The sequence below is a fragment of the Struthio camelus genome, chromosome 9 (genome assembly GCF_040807025.1).
Source record: "Struthio camelus isolate bStrCam1 chromosome 9, bStrCam1.hap1, whole genome shotgun sequence".
Taxonomy (NCBI): domain Eukaryota; kingdom Metazoa; phylum Chordata; class Aves; order Struthioniformes; family Struthionidae; genus Struthio; species Struthio camelus.
The window spans coordinates 18,870,411-18,888,473 of record NC_090950.1 but is presented as its reverse complement, the minus strand read 5'-3'; the positions used below and the strand labels follow the sequence as shown (position 1 = coordinate 18,888,473).

Below are 18,063 nucleotides of genomic sequence, written 5' to 3'. Positions count from 1 at the left end.
TGATGTCCTCCTGCTGTATGCAGCTGGGGACAGAGACTGCAAAACATGATAAGTAGGAAGTCAGCCTAGCATCAATGGGCTAAGAGAATCCTTGCTGGTAGAATCTGCTTTTTAAAGTGGGCAAAACTTGCAGAAATGCTCAGTGCTTTTGCATTTGTGTACTGCAGAAGTAGCACAAAAGAGTGAGTGAAGCACCCCTGAAACACACCTTTAATAGCCCCATAGGATAAAGTCACCTTCAAAGTTAACAGGTGGGGGACATGAGTGGATGAGTGACTTATGCATGGTGTGCAGCACACACAAATACAGTAGAGGAAACCAGAGCTAAAACCTCAGATAGTCCAACTTAAGAGTGTGTACTTTAATAGACTTATGCTGAAACTCAGCTGTGTTTGTGGTTTACAGTTTTTTAACCCAGGCCTTAGCCCCTTGGGAGTAATAACCCCTAGAATATCTGCTTCCCACCACTGGTAAACTGAGGGGAGGCAGCACCCCAGCTGTGTAGCACCTGCTCTAGTCCAGCCCAGCAAGTTCACACACATCTTGTAGCCCCACGGAATGAGATCATAATTTTCAAATATCATGTATTTCATTCTTTTTTTTAAAAAAAAGATAACCCAGACAGATACCTCCTTCAAAAATAAGGTTAAACAATGAAATCATTCTGCTCTGTAGGTCAATAAATTTTCACCTGGAAAATGCAAGCATCACATCACTCAAACTGAAAAGAGGGCTAAAAAAAATCTTCATGATCAGAATCAGATCCCCAAATTCCAGGAACAGAGAGACTCCAAAAAGCCTTGAATAGCTCTGCAAAGTCCCATCCCTCTCCCTCAGCGCAACTGGGTTGCCCGGCAGCAGGGAGCTAGCAAGAGCTCTGCGCTGTTCCCATCATGGTTGCTCAAGGATGACAAGGACATGGTGGCAGTGGGAGTGGATGGTTCTAGAAGGCGGCTCTGGCTTTTTATAGCTCCTTCCAGCTCCAGAAAGCTAAGCATTGCCAGAGAAGCAAACAATAAACCCCAGACACGAGGTAGCAGTATCTGAAACTCTGGGAGCTGTAGGAATACAAGGCCCTGCTTGTGTTCAGTAGCCTCAAACAGGAGCAAGGTCTATCTGATTTCTCTTAAGAGGAAGTAGGAGCACTGGAATCTGAATTAGCTGCTTGTCCTCAGGAAGATCCACCATCCTTACAGCCTGCGTAACGCAGCTTACAAGAGGGATGCAGCACCGGGAGGTTCAACCATGGATATACTTTGCCAGTCTTCCCAGGCTGCTCCATTTACAGCTAGCTGCCAGCAGACGCTCATCTGTTGGTCAGGGGACAAGAGCACCATCACAGCGGCTTTATGCTACTGCAGCCAGATTTTATGCTTCTGATATATTCAGATATGAGCTCGTTACAGTTTTACAGACCCTGTTAAATGAATATCTCTTAAGTCAATAGGAATTGACCTCTGCATGACTCCTCCCCAGTAAACTAAATCTGGCCAGACTTCCTGCCCTGGAGAAATAGCACGTGCCACAGGCGGCTGCCACTGTCAATCAAAAGACCATTCTAGAATACCCAAATGAAGGCTCAGTAATGAGCCCCTTGGAACAAGGGTCCAAAAAAATGACCAATCCTGGAACTGGCCTACGGCCACGATCGGTCTGTCTATAAAAGTGGTGGTTCAGTGGCAGAAAAGAGCTGAAATCACGAAGATCGATGCACCCGGAGTGGAGAAGCTGAGTGGCCTTTTGCAAGGCTAGAAGCCCAGCAGCCTTGATCAAGGTTCCCCTTCCAGCTGAAGACCTGCCAGACTATCTGACACCAAAGCAGCTGGCCACCACTGAAGTGGAGAAGCAACACCTCTGGGATACCTGCCCCGCCCCTAGGCTTGGGACACTGGGTCCTAGTATACTCAGGATCCTTCAAGTCATTGTGGACACATAAGTTACTACGGCGTTAAGCCAGGAACTGGCACACCCACTGGTGTGGCTGGGTATAATAGAGTCCTGTACGGGACTGGTAACGCCTATAGGCAAGGTTATATTAAGAACTTCACCTTATCAACATCCAGCACCGCTTCACACAACATCGGGGTACCCTTCCTATATTTCTTTCTTATATTCCCTGTTAGTTTATTTGTGTTATTTATTTGAAGCATCATGTACATACCTGTAAATAGTTAAATATATTACATTGTTTGTATGGTCTTTTATTAAAAGGTGTTGTGTTGCTGATTAAAAAGTGTTGTAAATCTGTTCATAAAAGTAAGAAATCCTGTACCGCCACCCCGAACCTATTCTCAGTTCACAGATTCAGTCAAATAAATAACTTTCTTGTAAAAGGGAGCAATGTTTCTCATCCAGTGTGGCCGCCCGGAAGACCTGGACCATGACAGAGCCAAACTTGGTTAGCCTCAGAATCAGGGTAGGAGTGGATCAGCCTTTCCTCTTTTCTAATGTCTCTAGGACAGGCCTTTCACAGTTAGGTACAACTGTCCTGGACATGTTTCCTTCAGAGTGTGTCCTCATTGCTGTCAAACGTTGGATTGCTGTGGCCTCCCATATCTTCGTCTACTGATATTGCAACAGAATCTGAGAAGAAAGTTTCATTCAGAGGTGGCCAGGCTGAGTCCTGCTTTAACACCCGCTGCAGCCTCCTGTAGCGGCTCTTCGAGTGGTACCCGAAGGTCTTCTTCAAAAGCAGCCATAGGGCTCTGTTCTCAATGACAGCTTCCTGTAAAAGCAAGAGCAGACAGCAAATTCTGGAGGACCCAAAGAACAGCTTTTCCTCTTCATCCACAGGACACATATAGGGGAAGTAGTGGAGAGCCAGATCTCCCACCCTGTCCTGCTCATCCACATCCCATGAACAGTCTTTACTGGGCACTTCTTGCATCAGTTCCACCAGAGCTCTCCACCAGAAAGCTGAGAGTGGTTCCTCCTGACAGACTGCAGGATTTGAATAGAAAACACCAAACACTCCCCATATTTATCTGGCTTGGGGAAGGGCCTGGTACATCCTGCTCACCAGAAGAAAGAAAAAGTGGTTGGGGCCAGGCATCCCCTCATATCTGATCATTCTGATGTGGAGCTTTGAGGGAAGAGGAGAAGGGTAAGGCAGCAGCAATGGCTCCCTCCTCTTTTACTAGATATTCCCAAGCTGGATGGAAAACGATGGAGACAGAGGATCTAAATAGTACTGACAGGTATGTTTAAAGAAGCTCACTCACCTCTGCAATGAAGGACACAGCAAGTGTGACTGCAAGTATTATCACCATGGAGACCCTCCATGTGGTTGGAGTGCAAACAAGCTGGGAAGAAAGCAGGAGAAGTGGTCAACAACATGTGCATGCATGCACTGGGCACGGGTGGGAGCACACATCATCAGAAGCCAAAATCCCGCACTGACTGCATACATTGCTGAAAAGCTGATATTGCTACTTGTCTTGAGGAATTACTCATGAAGAAGCATTTAAAATTATGACCCAGCATAGAAAACCATACTCCAGAACTGCAACAGAAAACCTAAATATTTGCTTTCTTCCTAAAATAAGAAATAGGTCTGAGTATTTCAGCTGCAAATCCAACTCCAGCTTCCTACAGCTGGGGCACTGGGTTTCTGGCTGTAGCTCAACCTATTTCAGAGATGCAGCTCAGATCCAAAATTTGGATCAGCAGTTTCTCCAGGGCCAAGCTACTTCAGACTTTGTCTTATTGCCACTCCTTTTCTCTTCCCAACAAATCCAGTGCATTCTCTCCAGCCAGACTGTGAGTACTGCAGTTCTTCCCAAAGCCATTTTAGTCCCTCAGTGCTGCAGTGCTGGCAATGTCCTGTGTCACCACCGTCCACAACAGGACTAAGACTTGCTTAAAAGTGCCACCTCGTGGCTGAGTCTTTAATCGTGTCTTCCTGGTGAGCCTCTGCTCTGGGAGCTGTTACACAGTGAGGGAGCCATAGCTAGAATGCTTGGCAATCAAAATCCACGTCTGTTCTTCTTGCCTATGTATCTGTTTCCACGTTTCACTATTCCCATTTCTAGATCCACTTTCCAACTCTTACACAAAGATACAGAACTGTAAGCAGCATCATGTCCAGTACTTGTTACCCAGAGCCACCTTATTGCACTGTTCTGATCAAAAATTTACTAACAAAAGAGCTGTGTGTTTGTTCTGTTTTGTTCTGTGATGCCTACTACAAGGCTGTGTGAGAGTCACCCTAGAAGAGGTTAACATCTTCCTTCCAATTTCCAGCATGAATGTACTCATGTCAGGTTCACTGACAACCCTGTCCTGTGGCTGATGGAGCTCTTATCCCTCCATGGTATCTACCCGAGGATGTATTTGCACGTGGCAACTCCCAGCTTGCCTTCTGTCAGGCTCTTGATATCTTTCAAGACAGATGCTCTATTCCTGTGACGATCTCGTTAGTCTTTCTCCACAACTGTTCTAAACCCATACGATGCTTTAGGAAACTGTGGGCTCCAGTCAGCTCTGAAATCTAGACAGAGTGCCTGAAAATGCTGGAAACTGAGAACCAAGAGCTGCAGTGAGCACTGACTGGCAGATCCTCTTCGTGTGTTTTGCCCGTAGAGCAAGTACAGCCTGAGAAACAGAAGTGCATAGTACTGTAGCTTAACCTGCAGGGCCTAGTCCCTTTCTTCTGCTGGCCTCGCTACTCACCACCAAGACACCAACTTACCAAACATTGTAAGTTTAGCGGTGTGGACTTCTGTTGCATGGACAATGCACTGAAACAATCAAACTGAGGTCCTTGTATAGACGGCCAGGTGTCAGAATGCACAGACCTTAGTTTGTTCAATATCCTCCTAATAGTTGTGGAGCTAGCATATCTCCAGAAGATTCTTCATTCTCATAATCTAAGATCTACCTCTTTTAAATTTGACTTGTCTTCAGAAACATCATATGACCCTGCTAAAGTTGGTGCCTTGTGCTAAAAACAGTCCTAGTGCACTTATAATGGGTTGGCAGTAATATGAAAACCCACCCAGGAACAATACTTACATCCATCTTGGAGTAGAGATCATCAATATCAGCAAACATCAAGAAGAGGCAAACACCCAGCTGCCCTGTGAGCACCAGTACAAACACATCTGAAGGGGCAAGAGGAAGTAAATAAAACCACGGATTTACAAGCATTCTCGGCTCCTTGCCTTTACTAAAGAGGATTGTAGATATCATTTTCTGTGTCAAATACTTAAAAAAAAAAAAAAAATCCATGAAATAGCAAGGAATGCGCAGGAAAAAAAAAAAAAAAAAGAGTAAAACTCCAGCTTTACTCACTCCTCAAGCAGATATATGTGAGGCTGGGACAAGCCTTGCAGCCATAGATTTAAGAGGCCACAAGATTGTTTTAATCGTTTAATATGACCTCTCAGGTCCCCGAAACCAGAAAGCCTTTGGCACATCTCATACTGAGCCCAGTGTCTCCTGTTCTGGCATTCAGAAAGATGTCCAAGATGCAGCCTTGCTCTCATTGATTAATTAAGAGCTCCACCCTCGATTTCAGTGATATCAAGACTTAGGTCTCGATCAGTATCTAAACGCTCCAGCTACTGGAGAATCTACTGCCCTCCTCATCCCTAGGCGGATTTCCCAATGATCAGTAAATTCATCTTCTTTTCATCAGCTGGCACGGATCAGACTTCACCCCTCTGCCTCGCACTCTGGTTTTGCCTGGTTCTGTGAGACTGATGACCCTTCTGCTATCCGAAATTTTCTGCTAATGTACGTGATTGTAGATCCAGATCAGTTTATCTCTTCACCTTTTCCGGGAGGATTGTCCCCATCTCACTATGTCCATACTGAAAAGAGCCAGGCCGTGAAACCTGCAGCACATATAACTTTTCAGCAGAGAAAAGCTGAGCAAAGCTTTCCCTGAGGGAGAGCTGCACAATTTGTCCCACAGAAAAAAAGAGCAGCCCTCCTATGCCTCACTGCGACTTCCAGAATTGCCACAATCACATGTGCTGATCTTCCCTTCACCTGACAGTCTTTCAGAGGCAGAACAGAGCAGCTAGATTTCAGTAGAGCTTCTTCAAGGTGCTCTCTCCTTTGATGTTTTCTCTTTAAAGGACATACTGGCTATAGAATTATCAATTGCTAAATATTTCTGGTTCTGGAATGGGAAACAGGGATTCTGAAAATGCACAGAATTCATTATATTTTTCCTTCTAAGATGGGCCCAAGAGAATGTCCTGAACACAAGCCCCCTCAGACACTGCTCAACCAGCTTGCCTTGCAGGGACAGGGATAGGGCTAATCCTGTGATATTCTAAAGACAAGAGCAAAGTGAAACCACGTGTTTCTGGCTCTTCTTTTCTTGAGATGCCTCATTCAAGCTCTCTTTAGTGACATAACACTTCTGCCAGTCAACAGCACCTGCCTGCTACTTGTTAACAGTTTTCATTTGTCTTCTTGAGAAATCCAGATGCCAGAGCGAAACTTCTAGCAGCACAGAAGCACAAAGCATCAGTCCAGCTCAGAGAGGTGCTGATCATAGGAGGCAGTTGGGACTAAAACTTCGGAAAAGGTTGCCTTTATCAACAAAGTAGAGATTTAGGAATCTTATATTGGGCTTCTGCTGTTTGGCTGACATCATTTCGGTCAAGTTTTACTTTTTCTCTAGTGAACTGATCTCCTGAGCTGAGTATTCCACAGATCCCTCCCTCTCTTCCCATACTCACAGTTTGTGTAGACAGGCTGCCTGAAAGGTTTTCCCTTGGAAAAAACCAGTGCTACGATGAGGCAGTTGATAGTACTTAGCAGCCACACTGTGGTGTTTTCGTAGCTCTTATAGCCATTGTCCACTTCCCTCAGGGCCTCATCTCTCACTCCATGGAAGCCAAGGCTGGAAATAGTGGAAGAACTCTCCATGTGGCTGTCATTTCCTGAGAGGCAAGCACTGTAAAACCATGTCACTCTGTTCAGCAAATGATTACTGTCTGGTCATTTCCCCCCCGCTTCCACTACCACTATCAGGAATCCTCATACTTCTTCGTAGTCATGATTTGGCCCTGCTATCGCGAGGATGTGGTGTACTGCCAGTACCCTCAATTTCAGCCACTGGGTTGAGTCGGCTGAACTTGGCTCCGAGTCTGAGTTCAAACCTGCTTGGATACCCTGGCCACTCCTGCAATCAAATACTCCTCCTTGTGCTCAGCAGAAAGATTCTCACTACAAGAACTGTACTCCACAGCTGACTTTCTGGAGAGACTGGGACCTGCAGACATCGCTGTTTACTCTGTTAGCACCCCATGGGAGAACACAGGGTCTGCCTGCAGCTGCTGATCAAAATCATGGTCAAGCTAAAGAACAGTGTCATGCAGACCGGTCCCATTGTGTCTGCCTGGGCCCCCCCAGTGTCCCAAGAAGGGGACTTACCTGTGTATATTGGTCTTGGAATACCAGGGCTGCTCCTGGACCACCACAAACCCCAAAATTTGCATGCTGAGACTGAAGAGGATGTTAAGTAGGACAGAGAGCAGCAATGGGGGCGAGATGAGCTGGCTGGGAGGCCTGTAGGGAGCCAGCTTTGGATAGGCATCTGTGAAACTCACTGAAATATGCACAGATACGTTTACTAGCATGTCTAAAATACCAGCAGTGCTGCTGTCTACTACTGACTGTTATCAATGGCCAGCTCTTTTAGAGTATACAAGGTTCACTATAATATATACACAAACACTATTTGAATTACAAAATATAGAGTTATTTTCTTATCAAATCTTATTGGCCACAGAAGGAGTTAATTAATGGCATCTGACTACTATTAGGCACTTTTTTATTTTATTTGTTTACTCTGATTTTATTTGAATTTTATTGAATTTACACTGATTTTATTTGTTTACTGTTAGGCCCAAGGATATAAAGATATAGTCAAACTCTCCTGTTCCCTCTGTGACTTATTGTCATCTGTGGCTTGGGATATTTTGCCGTCCATGTCCCGTGTGTCCTCCTGGACTACACACTCAGTGCCTGATTATTTTAGCTTGTAGAGGACCCAACAGATTTCCCTCAAGTCCTCTGTTCTTAGGTTTCACGTTATCCAGGCTTACTGGGCCTTTGAGTAAAAGTACTGTACAGAAAGCCTCGATGCATGTTGCCAAATGGGCTATCTACAGCAAGATAGCTTTCATCATACAGTATGGTGGCTGGCCCTTTAGGACTGATTTAATCAAGGCCTTTTCCAGTTGTCTGTGATCCCGCAGGGATGGAAAACAGTTGTGTGCTTTTGCTACATGCTTTTCACGCCCCTGCCCTTGCCATTCTTGCTTCTAAACTGCTCCCTTCCTTTATTTTATCCCATCAGCTTGCTTCTTTCTTTCCCCTCCTAGTCCAGCACTGGTTTCCTCTCTCATTCTTGGCCTACAGCTTTCTCCTCTGCAGTTTCTGACATCTGTCACTTCTTTCCTGCCCATTTTCATAATGCTTTCCTCTTGTGTCTCCTGCCTGCACAGCTTCGAATGTGAGTTAAGGCTCCACACAATGCAACCTCTTTCCTTTTGGCATAGATCCTTCAGCATCTTCTTGATTGGCCTTCTCAAGTCCCCAGGAAAAAGCCTGAATGTTCCCTTCTACTTCATTAGGTCTGTTTGTCTTCTCTTCCTCTAGAAACAGCACCCCAGTTATCAACAATCTACATGCCCAGCAACTCCACCACTAAGAACTGCCCATTTAAATTCAGAGCTTTCTTTTCTCAGACAAGCCTTCTCTATTGATCTAAATATCCTGTAGTCTATGCAGTCTCTCCCTTTTCTCCCTCTAAATACATACTGCATTTCCAGAGAAGTGAAAAATATTCGAGATCTGTTCTCTCACTAATACATAAGATGACTAAGGGGCTTACTTGTCACACCAATTATAGTGGTAATAGCCAGATCTTGGAACAAAAATTGGTAATTCCCAAAGGAGTTCAGTTGCTGAAAAGAGGAACACAAAGAAAAAAAAAAAATCACAAATCAGACATTTGCCCTGGGCTTGTTTATATCATCTCCAGAAACTGTATTATTTTCATGGAGCTAATGCTCTGCTGTTTGTTCTGAAATTCCAAGAGTATGCTATTCAGCAGATAAGGGGAAGACACAATCCACCACCCTGCCAATATATTCATCATTATTGGGCCTGCAGTGAATACTCTTATTTTGTGCATTGTTCAAGCTAATGATGCTTCCAGTTCACTCAATGCAACAAAAAAAGAAGCCTATTTGAAGAGACATGTTCTTTCTCAATGCTGGGGGACTTCTGAATGCAAAGCCCTCCTCCCTGGTTGGGAAGAAGCCATATAGAAGTGGGTTAAGGCACTCTAGGGGATTTTGCTTACTATTAAGCTAATTCATGCTGTAAATGCTGAATAAATTGCAACATCATATGCTTATGCCAAATTCTTCCTTTCCATAAACCTATGCCCTCATCTGAACTACTGCTCAGTATCTCAGCCTCCCTGTTGTCCAGCTTGGACCCTCAGCCTTTTGACTGAAGTTAATGGGAAGAACCTTTCCAGTTTTCAGATGAGGATAGAGAAGGACCACATGACAGTCATCGAAGTTGGTAGCTCAGACAGAGGAAGAACTCCATTTCCTAGTTTTATCTTGGTTTTTATAGCAAGTTTATCCTACAAGGGAGCAGTAGTCCATCCGATTCTAGCCAACAAGTCCCACGTTCCCAAGACATACCCAGTACAGCAGGAGAACACCAAGGTACTGGATGGTGCTGTACAGTGCCATGTACTTGAACATGCAGAAGGAAGTGACTAGGGCAGCACGGCCTTCCCTGTGTAAAGAGGTGAATAAATGACAGCAATTAGGTGATGGGTCTGCTCCTGTTGCCAATCCTCTGGAAAAACAGGACGTTTGTCACAAGGAGAGAAGTCTCTGCCAGTATCTTGCTGGGAGGTGAATTAAATAAAATTTGGCCTGAATGAAAGTAAAACCTTCCTTTGCAGAAATGCTGCTGCAAGCGAAAGGACTTGATTCCAGTCATCCATGTTCCCAAGACTAGGATTTATTCCAGTGAGTCTTCCTGCTGACATTAATAGTGCAGGTAACAACTACACACTAGAAAAAACACACAGAGCCAGGCAGCTGCTCAGACAATTCAAACTGGCATGTCTTCTTCTCCAGCAGTGACCATACAGTATATAACTGGGGTAACAGATTCTTTCCAAATGTTCTCCAGTATTCATCTGCCCCACTAAGCAAAATCAGGACCCTGGCCTTCTTCACAGTACTCTCAAATACTTTGTGCACTTTACAGAAAAAAACCAACTAAATAAGGAATAGTCCTATTCCCTGTTACAGACTCTTCAGAAGACAGCATGTTCAGTGGTTAGAGCAACGGTCTGTCAGTTGCTGGGTCTGTTCCTAGCTTCAACCTCGCTCACAGTATTAGCCAGACGTATTGATTCTTTGAGCAGTGGTTGGGGGAAGTTGTAGAGGGAGGCACTGTTATGAAGTAACCAGCAGATCCAATGCTAAAGCTGTTCCTAATGAAGCTCCCGGTTTTAGACAGCAACTTCCTGTGATTCCTGATGTTTACTGCATGAAGTGCTTAAGTTTGGCACAGTCCTGTTCCCTTATATGCTTTACTGAGGAAGGAACAAGTAACTTACTTCTTGCAAAATTTAACTAAGGGAATGGCACAACAGGAGCTCGTTTTGTGTTTGCATAGTATATCAGAGGCTGTGTCTAATAATAGTGCACAGGGTGGTACTGTGGACTGGATTCAGCTTACAGAGCACTGCTTGTTTTGTTATTTCTTTTGAACTTAAAATATTGTTAATGACAATGCTCAGCTGCAGTTGCCCTCCTCCTGTAGTTCTGAGAAGATAAATCTTTTTTTTCTTCAAAGGAATTTTAGACAGGAACAATTTCAAGGTCAAAGAATTTTATTTTTCCTTCTGTATGTATAGCCTGGGCTGGTGGGAACACCAAACACTAATATTAGAGAGGAGCGGGGACTGTCCCCTTGACATAACAGGACACAAGAATCCTCACTTACCTGATTAGCTCTGGCACACATGCTATGCTGGAAGTTCGTGACGTGAAAGGTGAAGCCACGGATGCTTCCTGCTCTGACAGTGATATCCCTGCATGTGCCATTTTCAAAGCCTGAAAGGCACACTCCTTTTCAACACTCGCAAGCAAGGAAGACACAGTGACTGATATGCCAACCTAGAACTGAACCTCTTACCACATGAAGTTTTTTTTGTGAACAGCAGTCCCTCCTCATTCCCTGGGTGTGCTCCACCCCTAAGTTCCCTCCAGTGGGATATGGTTGCAGTACAAGGTCCAGAAGCAACAAGGGGATGGCAGCATGAGCAAAGTCCTTTCCCCACAGGCCCCCAAAACCACCCACCACCAGCTGCAGAAGACAGGTTTGACTGTGCCTCCTTTGTCAGTGCTTCACTGCAGTCACAACTTACGCAGACAGTCTAGATCCTCTGGCTCCTTCCCCCAAAGACTGCATATACCCTGCATCAGAGAGTGCTTCACTGCCTGAGTGGCATTGCTCCCACTGACACAAAGGTGTGTAAAGTCACAGGAGTGAACCGAACCTGTCAGCGAAGCCAAAGGGAGTTATGGGCTCCTCCCTGAATGCTGACCCTTCCTTTTGAAAAAAAAAAAAATTTCCTTGCACTTTTAAAAGATGAACTTACAAAAAGCCAGTGGGGCTACACCTTTTTTTTTCTTCAAGGGAACTCATCTTAACCCCAGTCTTCTCCTCCCTCAGCCACTGAAAGTGTTGCTAGAAATCCCAGTGGAGGATTTGGAGAGTCCTTTGGTTGTTTTTCCAAAGAAAAATGAATTAGTCCTTGAGACCACAATTTGTAATCATCTCTACCTAGGATAGCTTCTACGTGGTAAGGACTACAACTGTGGAATCAGACCTGAGCTCGTACTGGGGTCAGTACAGCTACTCTGTGAATAAGCAGAGGACTCCCATCTCCAGTGTGCGCTCAGCTTGGGGTACACTACTGGCATTGCATTCATTTTTAAATAAATACACTGTAAAGAGTTTTCACTTACCCCGCAGTCATTGGCTCCGTCTCCACACATGCCCACAAAGTAACTATAAAATAAATTGACCTGTAGTTCAGTGCTAGGGAAGGTGAGACCTGTAAACAGGAGGAAAACAGAGCCCCCTCCCCCTGTTTTTTTGTTAAAAGCTCATCTGGAAGGTTGAAGGACTGAAGCACCCCAAGTCCAGGACTCTGGACTCTGTGTGTGCCTGAGCTTGCACCTCAGACGCATCTATAGCAAAGAATTTCTGCTGTGATGGACTGAAAAATATATTAGCATCTCGTTTTATTTTCACTACGGTGGCCTCAGTCTCCCACCTTCACTGGGTGCAGGCTCGTAACAGAGGGAAGGGTTCAGGGTGATGGGCCAGCTCAGACAGGAAGGATCTGGTATCTCATCGTTCACAGAAACAGACATGAATGGGCACTCTGTCTTGGGGTCCAGTCCCTCCAGGATCTCTGGGAGAGGCAGAGAGAAAGGCAATTGGAGTAGGGAAAGGGGAGCATGGGTTTAATAGGGTATCTGGGCACAGATCCCTATCCTGAGGCTGAAAGGATCTTGTGAAATACCGACCCTAGGCTCATCAAGCCTCAAAATAAGTCTTTATATCTGTGGCATCCAAATAAAACCAACCTACTGCTTCCGGACCAGACTCACTTGAGTCTTTTATTCTTGGGGCCTGGATTCCAGTGCAGGGAAACTTCTCTCTGGGAGGCATTGATGGTGCTCCAGGGAGGCCAGACAGTGCTTAGCACGTTCACAGCTGCTCACACCAGGCTGACAAGTTTGAAACAGCTTCAAGCTTACTCTGTTCTAGGGAGAGGTCACAGGCTAGCTAGTTGAGGCAGGGGTGGGGGTCTTCAAAAAATTGGGGAAGCAGCTGAATAACGGGCAACAAGACACCTGAAACTCAAAGATCTATACACATCTCCATGGCTTCTAAGAGCACAGGGCATAGATTGCCCTGATTGCTCACACTGCCCACACACTGCTGTTTTCTATTCCATCAGACTGGCTCAGTGATAGCGCAGTAAAAAGACTGCTAGCATCAGAGAAGCTGCAGTGCTGGGAGATATCCCTAAAAGTCTTGGGTAAACAAGTGCCCCTACTTCAGGCCTAGAAAGAGAAGTAGGAATGAAGAATGATGTGAGCAAAGGAAACGCAAAATCATGGGAGTGTTAGGTCTTTGCTGGGTTGCCAGATTAACGTGGACTTCAAGGTCCCTTGAATGGACTTGTGGAATTTAATTGCCAAGCTGTACTTTGGTAGAAGTTTCAGTTTTGTACGCTTCCAGGGAACACTGTGCTAGACAAAAGCTAGCTCTTACTAGACTCACTCATCAACTTTTAGTGTTCATTATGAACTTACTCCAGCTTTTGAAACTCTTCCACAAGGCTGGACTTCTGACCAGGAGACATTCTAGCAAAAACTGTTCCATTCAGCAGGAGCTGTAAGGAGAAAACAGCGAGGTAGTGGAGTCTCCTTCCCTGGAGATATTCAAAACCCGTCTGGATGTGATACTGGGCAATATGCTCTAGGTGACCCTGCTTGAGCAGGGAGGTTGGACTAGATGATCTCCAGAGGTCCCTTCCAACCTAAACGATTCTGTGATTCTGTGAAAACAAAGTGATTTTTTAAGCACTTGATCCAAGAATCACAGTGATTTAAATGATGATCTGGAATGGAAACCACCAAAAATCCACGTTTCCAAACAACTGTTGCTAGACTCCAAAGCAGGAAAGGTTGATAACCTAAGATAAAACTTATCTTAATTAATACTTTGTAAAAAATAACAATTACAATGAGCACAAGAAGATCAGCATGTTATTTGAGTTATTAGATGAACACAGATTACCAGGCAGGGAGTTACCAGAAGGGATTGCATGAGACTTTATCCTTACCTCCTAAATACCTTTCTTTCCCTGCCATAAGACAGACTAGCCATGCTTGAAAGGCATTCTGTGAAATACAATATTTTCTCCTTTTCTCCAAATCCTGAGAGAACCAATGCTGTGCAATGGCCAGGCACACGGGCACCAGTGTTTTAAGTCATGTCTTCACCGCATGAGGCTTGCCTGCTCCTCTCACGTAGAGAAGGATTTCAAGGGTTTCCAGATCTTTCTCTACACATTAACATCAGAAATCTAGCCAGCCCACAGCTTGGATATTTCAAATGGGTTAGATTTATTCCCAAATTAGAGATCCAGATCTCTCCAGCTCATTATATAAGCAAAATCTGAATCTGCCGAATGGTCAATCTGCCCCAATTAAATAACTCAGATCTTCCTTACCTTTGGAAGTAAGTGGCTGAAATGCTGTGCTACAATTTGGTATGATTTTCCACTCATGGCAAAATGGTATTGGCCTGATCCAGCTGCCAGCCTCATTCTTCTCTCAGCCTGACTGTCATCATCCTATAAACCAAGCCAGAGTGAGCGCTGTTCCTAGGCTGCTGTGTGCATTTCTCCACGCACCATCAAAGAGAAAGAAAAAGACATCCAATGGGGAGGGCACTTGCAAAGGCTTTAGAAGACCAAGGTTCAAGGCCTGGTTCCTTTGGCAGGATTTGTAAAGGGATTTAGGCATATAATGCCATTATTTTCAGTGTGAACTAGGTGCCTCGTATGTCTTTTAAAAACTGTCCCTTGGCATAGCTGTGCTTTAGCTCCATCGTTAACAGTGTCAACCTTGTGGACTGCACGGTGAGTAAGAGGCACCAGAGAGAGCATACCGGCACCACAGCTAGGCATGCCTTTTTGCAGTGAATGATGGTGAAGACACTGCTCAGACCGGGCATTGGTAATGGCAGCTCCGCCACAGACCCTGCAGAGATTCCCTGCTACCTGCCTGACTCTAATATCCCTCAGAAGAGGGTCAGCTCCTTCAGATATACTCTTCAGGGAAAGAGCAACTGGTCTTTATCTCAGTTTCATTGTGGAGATGTTTGATTAATATAATTTCTTAGCATAGTTAGCTTATGTTTCATCGTGTACATACAATTTCTCAAGTTTATCATCTGTTTTAATGCTGCATGTATGGCAAAGCGCTAACTCTCTATCTGCTCAAACAGGGCTGGCAGGGCAGTCCCACAGATTTCAACTTCACATCTGTCCCATCAAACATATCTTGCAGGGAAACATTCTTGAAACTCACATCAGACCATTCTGAGGGTTGGAAACAAATCTTTCATGGGTTTCTGCAAAGACATTTTCAAGATTAGCCTAAGCAGTTCGCAAAAATACTGTTCACTTGATAGTATGCTAGGATGGAAACTTGAGCGGAGTACATCCTTATAAAGATCACTTTCTTTTTAAACACTTCTCCAGCAAATCACATTCTGTAATGCAGATGATGGTGAATGACTGCTCTCTGTTATACTAGCATAATCCCTCTGCATTATTTAAAGCATTCTAGATTAGTTTGTTTTCTTGCTGCACAACACTCGCTTGTCTTATGCTCACCAGGCTTTCATAATCTTTAGTTTTGTTTTCTTCTAGTGGTTTCCAGGTAATAGATGCTGAAAAAGACCCAGGTATTTTGTTTGCTTCCGCAAGAATCACTGTGTCGGTCGGAGAAATCATCCCAGCATTTTTGGCAACAGTTATAGCTGTCTGAACGTTGTCACCTACAAAAACCAAGGGGAGTGTTATCTGCATATTTTGGCAATGAGGGGGAAAACATTAGCCTTTTCCTGAATTATGAGTTTTCACATATACCCACAGGTACCAGTAAGATTTCAGCCTTTGTGCATAAGAAACAACACACGATAGTTTTGGATGAAGATCAAAACTTTGCAGATGAGGTCTGTCTCAATAATTAAATATATATTTCATTTGGCCTGAGCTTGAAGAAATCGAGCTGGGGAATATGCTCCTAGAATCTATGTTTTACTCCATAAATAATAAGGGATTCACTGTTAAGTTGCTCCTAGTATCACTGTCACTCCTCAATTGCCCTTAGATTGCTTTGGTGTAAGATGAGTGCCGAAGGGGGTGAAGCCCAAGTGGACAAGATCTGTGTGACTTCTGGAAAAAATGCATTTGGACCATGGAAGAACTCCTCTGGTACTTGGATTTCTGATGTCCAAATCCAAACCAGCCCTTCAAGGAAAAAATAGCATAAATAGGGACTGGTAGGCAGGCAAGCAGGTGAAGCTGACTTACCATATGTCCTGATAAATCACAGCAGCCACACGTTTCAGTAATTTGTCTTGGCACCCATGCTCCCTGTGGGCTGGTTTATGACCACAGGATTTCAGGAGGCCCTACAAAGAAGGGATCCTGCAGGACATGTATTTATGCATGTCATCTGGTAATCCTAACCAGGGAGAACAAATGGACTCACTGGTAAGCACCAGAGGAACAGCAAAGCTCTGATCCATGGTGAAAGTGGGATAGATTAAGAGTTAGATATCTGACAAAGCCTGGTGTATTTATTAGTGACATAAACCTGCAGACATGCCATTACTATAACACAGATGCTTCTTGGAATATAGTTCTCTGAAAGACACAAATGTCTCTGCGTTCCTGCCAGTGGTAGTGATGAAGCAGCAGACTGCTTGTTCACTCATATATGGTTGAATTCCCTCATGCCTGGGCCAGTGGCCACATAAATAATCCACCCTATTTAGATACCTGTGACCATAACACTCCTGATGCGTGCAGCACTGAGCTCCTCTAGGACAGGCTTTGTCTCTCTCTTCAATCGATTCTCCATTATCAGCAGGCCCAGGAATGTCAGATCAGATTCCACCTCCTCCCTTAGAGTGAAGAACAGACAGACAGGTCTAATTCTTCTTCTTCCTTTTGGCCTGTTTTTGCATTGAATTTGCTGATGGCTAGCTATAACTGTTAAACATCCAATCTAATTCAAAATAATTCAGGTAACGAGTTAGTTCTCAATAGTTCCAGGCTGCCTATATATTATGGTGCTATTTCCACACCAGGAGGGTTTGCATCCCACTGGCAGCAGGTGGTGCTGGTTGTATGTGGAGGAACTTCACTTGATTTTTCATCCTTTTATTCTGTTCTTCTCTTGTTCTGCAGAGTGAGCTCAGTACATAGTCAGTTTCCAGCCCATCTTTGCTTAATTACAAAACCAAAAAAGGGCCAATTTGGAGCTGTCTGCCCTACAAACCAACATGAAGCCTGATTAATAAACTGGACTATTTTCTATTCATGCACTATCACTAGCCAGCACAAAAAAGCTTCCTGAATTTCCTGCAGGTTTCCCAAACTGTGGTGGTCCGATTGGGAAAGTTCATGCTCACTAGCCCTTCCCATTTGAGGACTATATAGCAAACATACCCACATTAGCAAATAGTATCTGCTACTCCTGACATTCACACCTGAGCAAACAGCATGTGGGAACTCCAGCTCTGTTCTTTCCTACTCTCTTCTTTACACCCGCGCTTTGCCTTTTTTACAGCTGAACAAATGAAAGTAAGGATTGAATTTAGTAAACAATCCCATCACCGAGGCATAACTAGAGAGAGTTCAGGTTCCTCCAGGGAACTGGGTTTCCTCTGAAGAGCCTGAAAAATTAAAAGCTTTTAAGCATTTATTTTAGCCACTGTAGTCAGGAGGAGGTGATATCAAACACTTGCATGGCAGAGTAGCCAAGTCAGGTAATGCCTGAACGGTTGCTTTCACAGTAGAACTCTGATTGTGTTTGACTTCCAGTTTTCTTTTTTCCCCTGGCAATAGATACATTGCCCATGCTATGACTGCACACACAACTGCAAAACATGGGACGTATCATACACATTTGCTCACCGGGTTGGATAAGTCAGTTGCGATACCTGTCACAATAATTAAACAAACTGCGTGCACTTTGCCTCAGTGCCAGCGCCACTAGCCCTTTCAGCAAAGTGAAGAACCCTGTGAAAAAGCAAGTGAGAACCATCTGGGCTAGGACCTGCAGCTAGTAAACAGAAAGGACAGCAGACGCCCTAAGAAGCCACAAATGTTTCATAAATGATGTTTCTGGAGCATCACAGGCAAGAGCTACACGGACTTGGGAAGAGCATATGGAT

At 44.5% G+C, this 18,063-nt stretch overlaps 1 protein-coding gene across 4 annotated transcripts in view; it reads right to left on the bottom strand.

Annotated features, from left to right (window-relative positions):
- Positions 1–2,109: 2,109 nt before the first annotated feature.
- Positions 2,110–18,063, bottom strand: part of LOC104148850 (probable cation-transporting ATPase 13A4) — a 44,168-nt gene continuing 28,214 nt past the window's right edge. For 3 of the 4 annotated variants that reach the window (XM_068953681.1, XM_068953683.1, XM_068953684.1), the window contains 13 exons: positions 16,664–16,788; positions 15,491–15,654; positions 14,321–14,443; positions 13,398–13,477; positions 12,036–12,078; positions 11,008–11,117; positions 9,684–9,780; positions 8,858–8,930; positions 7,393–7,567; positions 6,696–6,913; positions 5,014–5,102; positions 3,222–3,302; positions 2,110–2,725 (listed from right to left, as the gene is read on the bottom strand). In XM_068953681.1, coding sequence (XP_068809782.1) covers positions 2,504–2,725; positions 3,222–3,302; positions 5,014–5,102; positions 6,696–6,913; positions 7,393–7,567; positions 8,858–8,930; positions 9,684–9,780; positions 11,008–11,117; positions 12,036–12,078; positions 13,398–13,477; positions 14,321–14,443; positions 15,491–15,654; positions 16,664–16,788 — 1,600 coding nt within the window. In that variant the 3' untranslated portion in view covers positions 2,110–2,503. The remainder of the gene's footprint in view (positions 2,726–3,221; positions 3,303–5,013; positions 5,103–6,695; positions 6,914–7,392; positions 7,568–8,857; positions 8,931–9,683; positions 9,781–11,007; positions 11,118–12,035; positions 12,079–13,397; positions 13,478–14,320; positions 14,444–15,490; positions 15,655–16,663; positions 16,789–18,063) is intronic. The other variant, XM_068953682.1, reaches the window with a different exon arrangement.